The sequence below is a fragment of the Asterias rubens genome, chromosome 22 (genome assembly GCF_902459465.1).
Source record: "Asterias rubens chromosome 22, eAstRub1.3, whole genome shotgun sequence".
Taxonomy (NCBI): domain Eukaryota; kingdom Metazoa; phylum Echinodermata; class Asteroidea; order Forcipulatida; family Asteriidae; genus Asterias; species Asterias rubens.
The window spans coordinates 6,987,210-7,002,894 of NC_047083.1; the positions used below are offsets into that span (position 1 = coordinate 6,987,210).

The 15,685-nt window shown below is 39.7% G+C and overlaps 2 protein-coding genes and 1 non-coding gene across 5 annotated transcripts; 1 reads left to right on the forward strand and 2 right to left on the reverse strand.

Moving 5' to 3' along the window:
- Positions 1-693: 693 nt before the first annotated feature.
- Trnan-guu lies at positions 694-766 on the forward strand. The gene has a single exon. It is a non-coding gene; the product is annotated as a tRNA-Asn (tRNA).
- Positions 767-6,151: 5,385 nt separating this feature from the next.
- LOC117305432 (tetranectin-like protein) lies at positions 6,152-6,490 on the reverse strand. The gene has a single exon (XM_033790302.1). It carries the CDS (start codon positions 6,488-6,490, stop codon positions 6,152-6,154), a length of 339 nt encoding a protein of 112 aa, XP_033646193.1.
- Positions 6,491-9,669: 3,179 nt separating this feature from the next.
- On the reverse strand, positions 9,670-11,719 carry LOC117305030 (zinc finger protein OZF-like). 3 transcript variants are annotated; one of them, XM_033789729.1, is made up of 2 exons: positions 10,928-11,719; positions 9,670-10,873 (listed from the first exon to the last, which is right to left on the reverse strand). In XM_033789729.1, the coding sequence occupies exons 1-2, from the start codon at positions 11,621-11,623 to the stop codon at positions 10,142-10,144; spliced, it is 1,428 nt and encodes a 475-aa protein (XP_033645620.1). In that variant the 5' UTR covers positions 11,624-11,719; the 3' UTR covers positions 9,670-10,141. The 3 variants fall into 3 exon arrangements, with proteins under 3 accessions (XP_033645620.1, XP_033645619.1, XP_033645618.1); XM_033789728.1 differs by having other exon boundaries at positions 9,670-10,891; XM_033789727.1 differs by having other exon boundaries at positions 9,670-11,719.
- Positions 11,720-15,685: the final 3,966 nt, after the last annotated feature.

Here is a 15,685-nt window from a genome sequence, read left to right on the forward strand (position 1 = left end):
CCGCGTGTTTTGCGGGAATAGCGCCCGCCGGCCTGTGAGTGACCAGAAGAGGGACCTATTTCCCTCGGCCTCGGGAAAAAAAAGGTCCCTCTTCTGGTCACTCAAAGTTCCTCGGGGGAATAGACGTACAATAGTTACCTCATTGCCAGTCTATATGTGTATAATATAGTATGACATAGTGATGCCACAAATGAAACAATTATTTTTTAGATTACAGCTATCCCAAAATTTCAATGGCTTTTCCTGACTACATCTGTAAAAGCTCTATAAATTATAAAAACAATATCACAATTTTAAGAATCTGGATATTTTGAATGGCCCTTTTGATGGCTGAAGGAACTTGTAAACGTCTTGTGATCACAACCAAGTTTTCTATAAGTTTGATGCTATTAGCATTTTTCGTGTCCATTTTCCCCCTCCGATGTACAAAACGCTGTGGATCCTGTCACAGTGTACAACAAATGTATTATGTAAACAAAAGTAAAGCTGTAAAAACAATAGGGACACCGCCAATATAGGGCTAGATAGCTCAGTTGGTAGAGCGTCGGCACCTTAATCCCACTCTAGTCAATTCTTTGTTCAACCCCCAAAATCATTTCAAAATTTACCCAGTAAGTTTCCCTTGTGGTTTATATTGATACCTGGCACCCCCCGAACAAAGATATTGACAAAATAGGGACACCGCCAATATAGGGCTAGATGGCTCAGTTGGTAGAGCGCCGGCACGTTAATCCGGAGGTCGTTGGTTCGAATCCCACTCTAGTCAATTCTTTGTTCAACCCCAAAAATCAAAAGTACAGCTCTTACGCTTTTTGACTTTTTAAAGTAAGATTTACAAGGTATTTTTGAAGTAAATGTTTTGAAATAAATAAATTTAGGCCAGGGGGCTTTTTCGCCAGTCATATGAGGAGGTTAAGTACCGGGTTTTTTTCTCCGATGGCTTGATACAAACTAGAGATTTAGAATGCATTTACTTCTTCTGAATACCGATGATGTATTGGACTTTTAAATTTATTGTAATTCAATATTACCCTTACCAGAACAGGCATGATATTTGTTCCTTGGACAAAGAGTAGGACAATTTCACTGAGTACAAGTACATGGTGTTGACTTTAAAGGCAGTGGACACTATTGGTAATTGTCACAGACTAGCCTTCACAGTTGGTGTATCTCAACATATGCATAAATAACAAACCTGTGAAAATTTGAGCTCAATCGGTCATCGAAGTTGCGAGATAATAATTATAGAAAAAAACACCCTTGTCACACGAAGTTATGTGCGTTTAGATGGTTGATTTCGAGACCTCAAGTTCTAAATCTGAGGTCTCAAAATCAAATTCGTGGAAAATTACTTCTTTCTCGAAAACTACGTTACTTCAGAGGGAGCCGTTTCTCACAATTACCATGCAGTAATTACCCAAATCTGATGATAGCCATATGGACTTTAAAGGGGGTAACCCTGTTTAGCCCTAGGAGTATGTGGTAATGGCCGCTGGAATAAATCATTGCAGCCCACAGGCCTTGTGTGGCTGGCGACTTGCATACAAAAATAGTGTCCAGTGCCTTTAAAGAGACACGTAGCCTTGGATCGGACGAGTCGGTCTATGAAAAGCGTTTGAAACCGTTTGTTATGGTTAGAAAGATGTTTTAAAGACACTGTACACAATTGGTTATTGTCAAAGACTAGTCTTCTCACTTAGTGTATCTTAAAAAAATGCATTAATATAACAAACATGTGAAAATTTGAACTCCATTGGTCGTTGGAGTTGCAAGAGTGAGGTTTTATGCTGATAACTATTTTGAATAACTACCAATAGTGTCCACTGCCTCGATAGAATATAATGATCAACACAAGCCTCGAAATTGCACGGTTTTCCTGTTATTTTGCGAACTAACACGGTCGGCCATTGTGTGGAGTCAAACAGTTGACTCAAGCAAATGGCCGACCGTGTTAGTTCTAACCGTACACATTATATAACAAACGGAACCTCCGCTCGCGCCCCCCCCCCCCAAAAAAAAGGGTCCCCGAAAAAAATAAGGGAGAAGTCGCAAATGTGTGTCCGTGGTTCTTGTTCTGGTGGCAAGATGGATCTTTTTTCCCATAAGTTGTGTGCCACAAAATTACTCTTTTATGAAAATATTTCACTTGTTATTTTCTTGCAATTTAACTTTCAACAATTACATTTAAGGGTTTGGAAACAATTACCAATAGTGTCCACTGCCTTTAAGGGTTTGAAAACAACGTGCCTTTGTCCATCGAGTGTTAATTGGTCAAGTATTGTATTATCAAGTGTATTAGGATTTTTTTACCCATCGATGTGTGTTAGCACTGTATTCTCAGTACTTTCCCGAGTCCTGTGAAACAATATCACAGGCATATTACTCGAGTGGGATTCGAACCCACGACCCTTGCAAATCTAGAGCAGTGTCTTACCATGGAGGAAGGAAGAGAAGGAGCTCGAATGAAGGGACTTCAAAAGTCGAACCCGTGGTACCGCGGTCGTTTAACGATACCTCGTAATCACCCACGTACCTTATACAGACAATGGGCGACTTGGCGTATGTGAGAATGCGCGTGCATCGAACGTTCTTTTGACGTCATGCAAGTAATTGTGGTAATTGGCCAGCAAACTCACCACGCTAATGCATTATGCATTACATTTTCTCCCACCAAAATCGTTGGCAAATGTAAAGAAAAACATAAGGCCCCAAAACGAGTTGGTAAAGGCGCTTCGCGGCTTCGCCGCTCGCGGTGATAGTCTTTGTTCGTGCGTTACATTTGTGGGGGGCTGTGCGTGCTATCCGGTGTGCCGCGTGCGCCTTGACTAAAGGCTACTATGAGGCAGTTCGAACCCTATTCTTTGGCAGCGGTATACGGCAACGATAAAATATATGTTTTTTGCTTCAGGGATAAAGAATTTGTTTGTTTTATTCATACACCGATGTGTGGTATTAGCAAGTATGTTGGACATTTATTATTGCCTTTCGTCGTTCCATTTTTTCTCTAAACCAAGTCTTTGGAGCAATGTTATGTAAAATGTTATAGCAAGGGGATTTTTCAGCTATAAGACAGGTTGTAAACCCCATACAGCTACAGGGATCCCTCCACCCCTGAACCCCCGACAAGGGCTGGGCCCCACCAGGAAAAGCCCCCATGACTCCACGCTTGAAGTGTTCATGATGTCCCCATGCCACACACCTATACACATTTCAAGACGGTTGCTCTAATGCAAATTTACAAATTTCAGCATGATTTTATAACCTTGATGCTACATAAGCAGACGTCTCACTGATACGCTAAACTATTAAACCACGCAATTAAATTGCGCCGCAGTTCACTATAGAAACTACCGAAGCGTTTAATACTCGGCAAAAATTCTAAACAATTGGAAGAGTTGTAGTGTTGTTGCCGTGGCACGTACAGTACTGGTTTTTTTTTTAAAGCCAAGTGCCGATGCTGCTCAAGCATGAGACCGCTAGCACGTCACATATTTCAATTGCAAAAGATGTATCTGAATTCGGTCTTGGCGACTGCTTCAAAAATGGTCGCTATAGTAGTGAAGACAATTTCGCGTTTACTGTTTCCCTAATTCTTTCATTCGGTTTGGAGTAGTTGAGCGGGCTGATATCTGCAAATGACATTTGACCCTTATGCATTTTCATAAAATTAATAACAGTGCAGTGAGTAGTAATAATGTTCTTATAAGCTTTTGGGAGATGGGAAATTTATTAGGATTAATCCTAAGTTATGAAGAGTTTGGTGAACTCAACGACAGCCAAACTTGGCTGCCAGGCCTCAATTGGTGCGCTTGATTAGCTTCCCCGGGTCGACCCAGATTGCCCCCGGTGCGAATAGCTTTGACGTCATTCCAGGGGCTCATCCGGTCAGCCCCAAGTGCCCTGCTTGTGGAACGGGTCACTCTGGGCTGGCAAAAGGTGCATAACGTCACCACGAGAGGTGATCGTTCGATTAGCTCTTGTAGTGTCAGGGGCTCATCACCCGAACGAGCATACCGCGGGGTCGACACAGGGAAGCTAATCGAACGCACCCTGTATATACACATGTTCCACCTACTTTTGTTGTATGTGATCCAGAACGCTGTAATGTAAAGGCGAAGCTAGCTTAACATCATCGCCAGTACGTTGTTAATTTGCACAAAGCGCATTAAATAACAATAGAATACTTTTGCTGCATTTCGTTCATTCCGCGAAGTTTTCGTGGAGAGTAGAAACAAAACTATTAGGCCATTCCTCTGCTGATTGCCAGTGACGCCACACCTTAATGTGTGAGCTTGCACGTTTTCTAATGCTATAATATGGATCGTAGTGCGATTTATAGCTCGGCATATTCCGACAGTATTGGAGGCATAGTTGGAGAGGCAGAATTGTCCTGGTAAGTTGCTTTAACTTTATAAATATCTTGAAGTATTTTGATTTTATTTGCATTGTTGATTTTATTTTATGTCTTCTACTAGTACAAAAGCTACAGCTGTTTACAACTATCTGTTGAGTCGATATCCAAAGAACTTGAAGAGTAGATGAAATCTTGCTTAATATCGACATCACGTTTACGTCTTAAATCTTAACCAATTTTAGACATTTAGTTGTTTTATTAAATGAGGGCGCTCTCAACGGCGGATTTTCTCCATGCATACAAAAAAAAAAAAATGCAGTTCTTGTATTATTTTTTAGCCCGTATGTATCTGATGGAAAGGGAAAAGGGAATTAATTCATTGACTTATCCATCAGTCTTGATACCTATATTATAGTTTAAATGCAATTAATACTTCAGGATTTATTATCATCATTCTTATCAAATTATGGAGATATTCAGCAGCCATAAGTTATATATTATACGGCATATTATGTTCAGCTTAAATTACGGAGGTTATTCTAGAGGGCGCTATTTAAAGGCAATAGTGTAATCTAGAGGGCGCTATTTAAGGTAACAGTGTAGTCTGGTCCCCTGACCAAAGATTCCTTGACGTCTCTTGTTAAATCGACAGAGCCTATAGTCGGAGATTTTGGGGTAACCAAGTCTACACAATCCCCAGCTCGCGAGCGGGTCAATGACGTAGTTTCCGGTTGCAGGCGAACCATTGGAAATCAGTAACTTGGATTACTCTTCAACGCCCCCCCCCCCAATCTTGTGTGGTGGAAATTCAAAGGACAACCCTCGCTTATCCAATGGGGAATATGCCTATCGCTTTACGCCGTTCACTAATATTTTGTCTCCAAAAAGCTAACTTGACCCCGTGACCCTTCGCTTCAACCCTTTGTTCGAAAGTATTTCAAGAAGAACCAGTGTCTTCTTTCGCTATTTTTGTTGGCGTAAAACCTTCCGTTTGTGTGAGTGTACTCGAACAATGGACTTTAATAAAGTTGTTCTATATTTTGTGATAAATTCTCACTTGAAATAATTTATTTGTTTCCTTGTCAACGTCTAAAGACATTCATGTCATAATCAAGCTGTTATTATATATTTGACGAAATTAACTAAACGAGCTTCACTTATACAAATATCCTTTCATCTTGTCCACAAGCCTCAAGAGAAAATAGATTTTGTGTTCAACATTACAAGAAGAGTTTGCGAATTGTCCCCTCCCAGATTCCATCACAAGTCCTCTCGGAGATTCCCACAAGTCCGTTGGCTGATTTGCTTTCATGAAAGAATAATGGTCTCGAGTTTTTGTCTTGAAATGTTTGTTTGTTATTCGTTAAACGTTTCAACCATAAAAGTGTATACTACTTTGCTTAAAACAAAAAGGCAAAAACGATTAATTTAAATTCTGAAGTGGTCCAAACTTTGGGCTATAAATCTTTGAGTAAAGTCAACGGTCGGCTGTTTCTGTTACTTGAACGTCATTTCTGTGTTTTTACTCAAGTGATTTAAACAATGTTGGTTGAAATTATTTCTCTCCGTAAATACACGTGAATGATTTCTTGGACTTCACAAACTGGGTGTGGTCGGCCTCGTAGCGGGTGATTTTGTTGAGTTGACAAATTCGCTCCCCACTCCAAAAATGCTGCACGTTGAAGGAGCGACATATGGGGTCGTTGTGGCACTCAGTGGCGCAGGCACGGACGTTGCTGGTTGGTATCTCTCGTAAGGTGTGGCCGGTCAGACACGACGCAAGCAGACGCCATTGCTTTAACTGGCCTGTGTAGCCAAGACTTCCTTGGATTTGCAGATAACCTGGTCTTCATCCAAGCATGCGTTATCTTGCCATCTACCCTGTCCTGTTTCAATTTCAAGCTCAACACAGATTTCTCTTTCTCCGCCGTCTGGCTCATACATGTTCCAGTTCCTATACCCGCCGTTGTCTGGAGTGCAGTCCCACTGCCCTTCAATCTCCAAATCATGGCAATTAATCCACATATTATGATCGAAGGTTTTACTAAATATGTAGTTATTTTCTTCAACTGATGAAGGCGCAACCATCTCCCCTCCTGTCTCCTGACATTTTGATATCCCTTCTTGCCAAGTCATTGTTTCTTGAAGAAGTTTGTAGCAAGAGCCGCCCCATGACTCCCAGCCGAATGGACACAACTTCTGAGGCTTACACGAATGAGCAGAACTCATACCAATGGTGAAGAGAACCAGCAAAACAGAAGGCAACAAAAACCCTCCCATTGTTTCTAGAGAGCCAAATTGAAGAGCCGAAGTCTCGGAATCTTTTTAATGGTGTGGATGAACAAGTCTAATTTAACGGCACTTTTTGGCACACGTCCACCGATCGGTGACTTACGGCAGCCCACAATCACTAATCTCTCAGTTTCCCATAACTTGACATTAAATCTTGCAGAGTTAAACGTTATCGCTTAAGTTCTTTTTCAGTCAGTGGTTGTTGCTTCCTCAGCTAGAAAACATCAGAGGGTAGAACTCAGATTGCTCTGATCAGCAAGTTAAGTCAGGAATATTGCAGTCTGCACATTGGCTTACACTGTGTATCGATGTGTTCATTGAGAACCAATGGAGTTGAATTGTTGTGTCAATCGCTTAAAGGTTAACTAAGTATGCTGGTTTTCTATTGGACGATTCAGAAGTAGAAACTTCATCTGCAACGAGACCGTCTTTCTTTTTGAGACCAATATTAAGTACTTGCTGTATCCGGGAACTTAAACTACTACATCATCTCGCCACAACCACAAGTCAGCACTGCCAGCAAACCTCCCTATGTAATGATGCTGTCTCAACTAACCCACTGACAACAAAATCTGACGAACCATTTCTAAACCAATCAGCGACTGACACATGTTTTAACCGAGTGTAATTATTTACGGTAATTTTTAAGAAAAGTAAAGGAACAGCTAGGATGGCACAAATTCATCAGAAACACGATTTTTGCTTCAAGGGGTTTGGTAAATACTTGCTAGCATAAACGTACTCGGTAACGAGCAATGGAGAGCTTAATAGTATAACACATTGTGAGAAACATCTCCCTCTGAAGTTACCAAGCATTTGAGAGTTATTTCTCACTATTTGAATCGTTTGAGACCTAAGCTCGAATTTAAACATCTGAAATGAGTACACAACTTGTGAGACAAGGATGTTTTTTCTTCCATTATTCCATTATTCTCTCGCAACTTCGACGACCAACTGCTTTCAACTGTTCACAGGTTTGTATTTTGTGCATATTTTTTTGAGATACACCAAGTGAGAAGACTTGTCTTTGACAATTACCAATAGTGTCCAGTGTCTTTAAAGCATGTACATCTTCCAGCATGAGATACACAATAGACTCCGTTGTGATGCCTGCTTTGGAAAACCTTGGCCTAGATGGCCATCAGTATGAAGTAATCTGGACAACCACCAGTAAATAAAAAGAGGCATACCCAGATTCAAAACACGCTCTTTGCTGCAAGGAATCGATGGAAGAGAGAGATGAACAATTGTGGTGACGCACGCTTTGTGGACAACCTTGGCCATCAGACGTTCTGGAATAACTTCCAATCAGTAATTAATCTCATGGAAAAACATTAAGCACCATCTCTTAAATTAGATTCATCTGCCTACTTTTTTGTAGTCAATGGTATCCGCCTTAATTTCCGTATTTCTTTATCAAGAACTTTGTTGCCATGGCCGCCCATGACTCCCAGCCGAATGGACACAACAAAACAGAAGGCAAACAAAAACCTCCCATGTTTAAAGAAAGCCAACAGGTTTTTTTAGAATGTATTTTAGTTGTGGATTAACAAGTCCTATTTATTTATTATTAGCACTGGCATACCGAAATCTGTGCAAAGCATTCGCGTATGTTGAGCCCGTTTCATCTGCCCGAAGTTTCTTGTGTCACAAGAAGAAAAGCAGCGCGTGCCGATTATTGTGTCACTAAATTTCATCGCATTCCCACGAAGTATGGACCAGCTTTTATAAAAAGGTGATCCGGTTTGGATCAAAAGCTAAGGCCATCAATCGTATACTTGATATTTACATTATACTATGGATACATTATCCGAAACTGTCAAGTTGGGAAAAATTAAGAATATTATCATGGTCTTTAAGTGCTCAATCGAACAATAGGCCGTGTGACAAGTGAGATAAGAAATGACGAACAAGTAATTTGAGTCAACAAATTTACATTGCATTTAATCACTTTTCATTGTGGGGTAATGAAAGACAAACGGGGACGATGTTTTGTATCTAGTGGGCCGTAATGAAATAATATAGGGCGCTGTTAGTGGGGGACGTCCAAAAAGACCTTTGCCCAATTTTATAGAGCTGCTAAGCACAATACTTTGCTTAACATGACATTTCTTCCTTTGATAAAAACAGGATTACCAACCAAACGTCCACATGATTTTCAGGATAAGCAAACAACAGCTGAATACCAGCAACAAGCAATATGCAACAAACGGAAATTTGGTTGGTAATCCTGTTTTTATCGAGGAAGAAATTTCATGCTAAGCAAGCTTTTGTGCAAATTTGTATGAAGTTAGGCCCTTACCGCAAATACTCGGTATGCGCGTGGAAAGAGGTATATATAATAAAAGGAGCGTTACAGAATTGGTAAGAAACAAAAACCGTGAAGATCACAGATTTACATAAACTTACACGGTCTATGATGATGATAGTTGAAAACATCCCTTTAAATATTTCCGTATGAAATGTCATACTTAATTAGAAATGAATAATCTAACTTCGCGATTGGAGTTTATCGCTCAATAAACGTTTGATTCATTTTTATTTTGGCGTCAATGCGATGCAAAATTTGTAATCGTTTTTTTCCTTCACTATTCTCTCGTGACATAGATGGCCGATCGATCTCAAACTTCTACAGGTTTGTCAGTTTATGTATGGCGGATTACAAAAAGTGCTGACACTGCCACAAGTGTTGTTAACAAAAACTAATTTTAAAGGCAGTGGACACTATTGGTAATTACTCAAAATAATTATCATCATAAATCCTTTCTCGGTTACGAGTAATGGGGAGAGGTTGATAGTATAAAACATTGTAAGAAACAGCTCCCTCTGAAGTGACGTAGTTTTCGAGAAAGTAATTTTCCACGAATTTGATTTCGTGACCTCAAGTTTTGAACTTGAGGTCTCGAAATCAACCATCTAAACGCACACAACTTTGTGTGTCAAGGGTGTTTTTTCTTTCATTATTATCTCACAGCTTCGACGACCAATGGTGCTCAAATTTTCACAGGTTTGTTATTTCATGCATATGTTGAGATACACCAAGTGAGAAGACCCGTCTGTGACAATTACCAATAGTGTCCACTGCCTTTAAGAGCATCTTACATGTATCATAAGATGACTTTTCATAAATTTTGTCAGTGAGGACTCTGTGGTGATGGCTTATAAATTGCTCCGTTTAGAAAATGTTTTTTTTTCACATCAAAAAATTTCACATTAAAACTGTTTTCTCTCCAGTGTTTCAATTCTGTGTGAGCAAAAATTTCCACAAATATCTCAAACAATGCTTTCCTTTAAGTGTGGAATAGTTGCTGAATACTTAAAGATAACTATTTTCTCCGGCAAGATGAATTACAGAGCACCGGAAATTTGTTTTCAATAAAATATATTTCTCTGGCCAAACAAAATATGGAGCGCTGGAAAGCTTTTTCGGCCAGATGGAAAAACAGACCACCGAAAAAGACTTTTCCCCAAAATATCACAAACAAATGGTTTCTCTCAAGTGTTGACACACTTGTGTTTGTCAAATTTCTTTTTAGATTTCCAGACTTTTCCACAAACATCACAAACAAATGGTTTCTCCTCAATGTGAGTTTTTTTATGTTTAGGGAGAGACCACTTATAAGCGAAACATTGTCCACAAATGTCACAACTGAATGGTTTCTCTCCGGTGTGGACTCTTTGGTGTAAATCTAATGTGCTTTTTTGAGAAAATGCTTTTCCACAAATGTCACAAACAAATGGTTTCTCTCCAGTGTGTACTCTCCGATGACAAACTAGATTGACTTTTTGAGAAAAATCTTTTCCACAAATGTCACAAATGAATGATTTCTCTCCAGTGTGGACACTTTGGTGTCTACTTAGGCTTCTTCCATCAGCAAATGCTTTTCCACAAGTGTCACAAACAAACGGTTTCTCTCCAGTGTGTACTCTGAGGTGGCGCTCTAAACAGTTTTTATGAGAAAATGCCTTTCCACAAATGTCACAAACAAATGGTTTCTCTCCAGTGTGGACTCTCCGGTGAGAGATTAGATGAATATTTTGAAAAAAATCTTTTCCGCAAGTGTCACAAAAAAATGATTTCTTTACAGAGTGGAACTGTTTGTGTCTGCAAAATTTCTTTTTAGATTTAAAGACTTTTCCACAAATATCACAAATGAATGGTTTCTCCTCAATGTGAGTTTTCTCCTCAATGTGAGTTTTCTCCTCAATGTGAGTTTTCTCCTCAATGTGAGTTTTCTCCTCAATGTGAGTTTTCTCCTCAATGTGAGTTTTCTCCTCAATGTGAGTTTGGTGATGGTAAGAAAGAGCGTATTTATGGGCAAAACACTTTCCACAAATATCACAAGCAAATGTTTTCTCTCCAGTGTGTACTTTCTGGTGAAGATTTAGTGGACCTTTTTTAGAGAATGCTTTTCCACAAATGTCACAAACAAATGGTTTCTTTCCAGTGTGGACTTGCAGATGGGTGATCAGGCTAGGCTCACTGAAGAAACCTTTTCCACAAATATCACAAACAAATACAATTAGTTTCTCTTCAGTGTGGATACGTTGATGGTCAGTCAGGTGGGGTTTTTGTCTGAAGGATTTTCCGCATATTGAACAAGGATACGGTTTCTCTTCAGTGTGGATACAGTCGTGGATGGTCAAGCAATGCTTTTGTGAGAAGGCCTTTCCACAAATGTCACAAACAAATGGTTTCTCTCCAGTGTGGACTTGCTGATGGGTGATCAGGCTAGGCTCACTGAAGAAACCTTTTCCACAAATGTCACAGAAAACCGGTTTCACCTCAGTGTGAGTTAGGTGATGGTCAGTAAGAGCCCCCTGATTAGTAAAACGCTCTCCACAAATGACACAAGTAAATGGTTTCTCTCCAGTGTGGACTGGTTGATTGTTGGTCAGTTGGAGATCTTGTGGGAAAGTTTTTGCCCCAATATCACAATGAAATGGTTCTGTGTTCTGTGGCTTTTCAGAATTCATATTGGTAATAATAAAGAGGCAATTTTAACAATCACTTGCAAGATTAAAAAATGTCTGCGAACAGCACAAAATATTGCTTCTTCTCCAGTGAGGACACAGTGATGTCGGTTTAAACTAATTGGAAGGCCTTACCATCACAACATGGTTTTTCTGCGATGTACTTGATTACCAACATCACACACAAGCGTATCCAATGACGTCCAGAATGGGTAGCTTGATGTTTTTCCAGCTCCTTTTTCTTAATGGTTGTTCCACATACATGTCTTCTTTGGAAAGCTAAAACCTGTAAAATCAAGATCAAATTTCAAAGATACTTTCAACATTTTGCTTGTCTGAGAATTATAACTTAAAAATTAAATGAACTTTAAGCAGGGCTCGAATTTCCCAATAGACCACAGCCTGTGGTAGATTTTACAAAGAGTTAGGACTAGTCTTATCTTGAGTTAAGACGTGTTACTCGCCTAATTTAGGACTACACTTAAGTTTTTAATATCTCCTAAGACTAGTCCAAAGGTAGGACTAGTTCTAAATTCTTTGTGAAATTGACCCCTGAGGCCATTGATTTTAGCATTCACTGGACAACTCTGGCGGTCTTGTAATTTTGTTCAAATGTTGACTTTCAAAACCTTCAATTCTGTTGAGTAAAACTTTATCAGATAAACATTTGGAGCTACATGGTATAGTACACAACTTGCTTTGCAGTGTTGTGGCTTTTCACCCCGAATCGGAGCCCAGTTAAGTTCAAATCTGCCATCTGGTCTCGAAACAATTGACAATTTGTGAATCTCATACCCTTTATCGGTTTTATTTATAGAATTTAGTTTGATTAATTATCGATTGAAGGGTCCTACTACTTGCCGTCAACTCGCCGTCAACTCCTCCAATTTACATTTAAAATCCACAAAAGAAGCATAGAACTGTTACTGTAAAGTGTCAGCTTAAAGAGAATTCAAGTAAGTTTTAGGTCATATTTCTGGAGGTTTTTTTTCATGAAAAATTATCTCCAAGCAGCAAAACTATCGGCCGCCGTCATGCTTTTTCACATGGATTTAAAGTCTTGGCCCATATAAGGTTTATCGCGAATAGCAAAATATCAAGAGAGGGAGCTGTTGAACCCACACAAAGGTATAGGCGCTGCGCGTGCGAGTCGTAGAAACTGCATAGAAACCGCCCAATATTCCTTCCCACAACGCATTGCGGTTCTGAATTGCGATAAACCTTAGTTATTATGTCAATTATTGGTACTTCTTTTTATCAACACAAAGACAAAGACAAAGTCGTTTATGTGAGAATAACATTTTACCGAAAACCATGAGAAATAATGTTGTTTAGGCAGGACTTAACACTTCCTTGCTCCATTAAAAAAAAAAATCTTGTAAGATGACGGCGAGTTGACGGCAAGTGAAGTAGTAAAAGTTAAAACCGCCATTGAATGAATTGGGGAAAAAATTGAACTGTTTTCTGTGTGTTCAAAACTTGGGATAACTTTCCGTATGGCGCCACCACTTTTTTCACTCATTTTTACAAAAAGGGATATATCAATCAGGTAAATTAGATACTATATTATTTTATTTCGAATGAGAAAGTGGTGGCGCCATACGGAAACTTTTCCAAAACTTGGCTCGGGATATCTTTCTTAATAAGATTCTTATGAATATCAGCAAGTATCTCGGTTCAAATCATAAAACTTACCATACTGATACTGATAGAAAGCTACGACTCCACGAGATAGTGAAGAGTTTACTGAAAGAAAAAAAATACTCTTGAAAACGGCAAATCCTTTTTGAAAAGGGAAGCAGAAGTTACATTTAATTTGTTTGAGCTCGGCGGTGCGAAAATAAATTGTCAGAGGTCAAACACACGAACTCAGGGGTTCAACGCAGTCGCTTTGCTTCTCAACGTTATAGATGCAAGGGATCGACTACCAATCCCAACATTTTGCATTCGACGTGAAAACAACGCTTTGTCGGGTTCCCTTCACAACTTGCTGCGACAGAACATCGGTATTCCTCCTATCTATGGTACCAGACTTATTTACCCAGCACGCCTAGTGTTTACGGCTGTTTTATGAAACCATTTTTACAAGCGCCAAAGGAGGTTGCGTGTAACACTACCCCTCCCCCCCACCCCATGGTTAGACTTGATTTCAAGACTGAGAGTGAGTGGTTAATTCAAAGGGGCGAGGACCATGAAGCGCCCAATATTGAATAATTCGGTCATTTACTCGGCTACCCATAACATGTTTAGGGCAATCATCATGCTTGTTTTTTCTCACTTTCGTTTTGCCATGGGAGTACCCCCATGGTTTTGCGGCGCCCAGGGGGGGGGGGGGGGGGGGGGGCGGCGCCCAGGGGGGGGGGGCGGGGGGGGGGGGGCGGCGCCCAGGGGGGGGGGGGGGCGGCGCCCAGGGGGGGGGGGGTGGCGCCCAGGGGGGGGGGGGGGCGACTTGAAACTACATACATGACATAGACCAAGCATGGAGGTAGAAATACCTCCATGGACCCAGTAACCTGGGCGCTTAGCCTACTCCTATTTAACAAAAACTTAGCGCCGCAGAAATGGACCCACAGTAACAACTTTAAAGAAAAACCATCTGAATTGTAAATAAAGTTGTATCAGAAAAAAAAGTCTTCAAGGCAGACTTTGTGGAAATTAATTGCAGGCCTGATACTTCATGGAGGTAATGAAGGCGATTGTACCCCTGGTTATTGTCTTGGTGCCCTTAAATGCTTAGAAATTTACAAATTCCTCATAGGGTGCCCTTTACAAAGGAGAATGCATTGGTGCCCCTGCCCTTTCATCAAAAACGAAGCATACAGGCCCGTTATTGTCCTACATTAATTTGTGCTTTTCAGAACTCAGAACAGACTCGGCAAATCTAACAAATTTTCTGGTGTGTTAATTTATTCAAGTTTCTGGCATTTACATTACAAAGTAAGCATGAAGATTTAATGAGAAGATAATAATATGTCATTTTTATTTTTGGGAAAATGGAGAACCTTTCTTTCTTTCTGAGCCCAATTTCATGGAGCTGCTTAAAACAAAAGTTAGCTCAGCACAACAAAACTATGCTTTTACCAGAATAAGGCTCCCAGCCAAATTATCATACAGGTTTTGACTGGTCTCCTGCTATTTTCTGCAATAGCAGAAAACTTTTCAAGCAATTTTTGGGGGTTAAAGACAGTGGACACTATTGGTAATTGTCAAAGACCAGTCTTTTCACTTCCTGCTCATCATATGCATGAAATAACAAACCTTTGAAAATTTGAGCTCAATCCATCATCGAAGTCGCAAGATATTAATGAAAGGAAAAAACACCATTGTCACACAAAGTTGTGAGCTTTCTGATGCTTGATAATGTTCCCAGCCAAATTATCATAGCATGTACAATTTGTAACTGGCATCCTGCTAATTTCTGGTTAGCAGATAGAACAAAAATTCAAGCAATATTGTTTGGTTAAGTGACTCTTTGAAATTGAGCCCTTACACAAATTGATGTCATGATCATAAAGTGTCAGACATGAGTTGAATTCTTCTGAGTAGTCAGTTCTCAAATTAAACGTCATTCCTACAAAATGCATAACGTCTTATTATAATGAATTCATAAATAAAAAAATATAATAATACATTAGGTAGCATGCATCTAGAATGTTCTTTGAGCAACAACACAACAAAAGGTAAACAGGCTGAAAAGGTTTTGTTTATCTAGAATCATGAAAATATAATGTTTTTCTGTATAATGTGAATGTGGGGACACTCTACTAGGTCCAATTTCACAAAGAGAAATATGATCTTAAACTGTCTACCTTAATTGCCAAGCAAAGTGTTTCTTTCAAAATAAAAAACCCGCTGTTGAATTATTGAAAACTGATGTTTACAAAAAGGACTCTTATGGTGCTTTGTAAAATTAAGCCTTGGTAATTTACAATGTAGACATTGACAAACTCTATTCTAAAGTATTCTTTCTCCACAAATATCACAGAATTTGTCTCGCCTTCACAGTGAATTCCACACTGTTTCTATAAAGTGCTCCCCATAGGTTAAACCCAGTTCAGACATGCA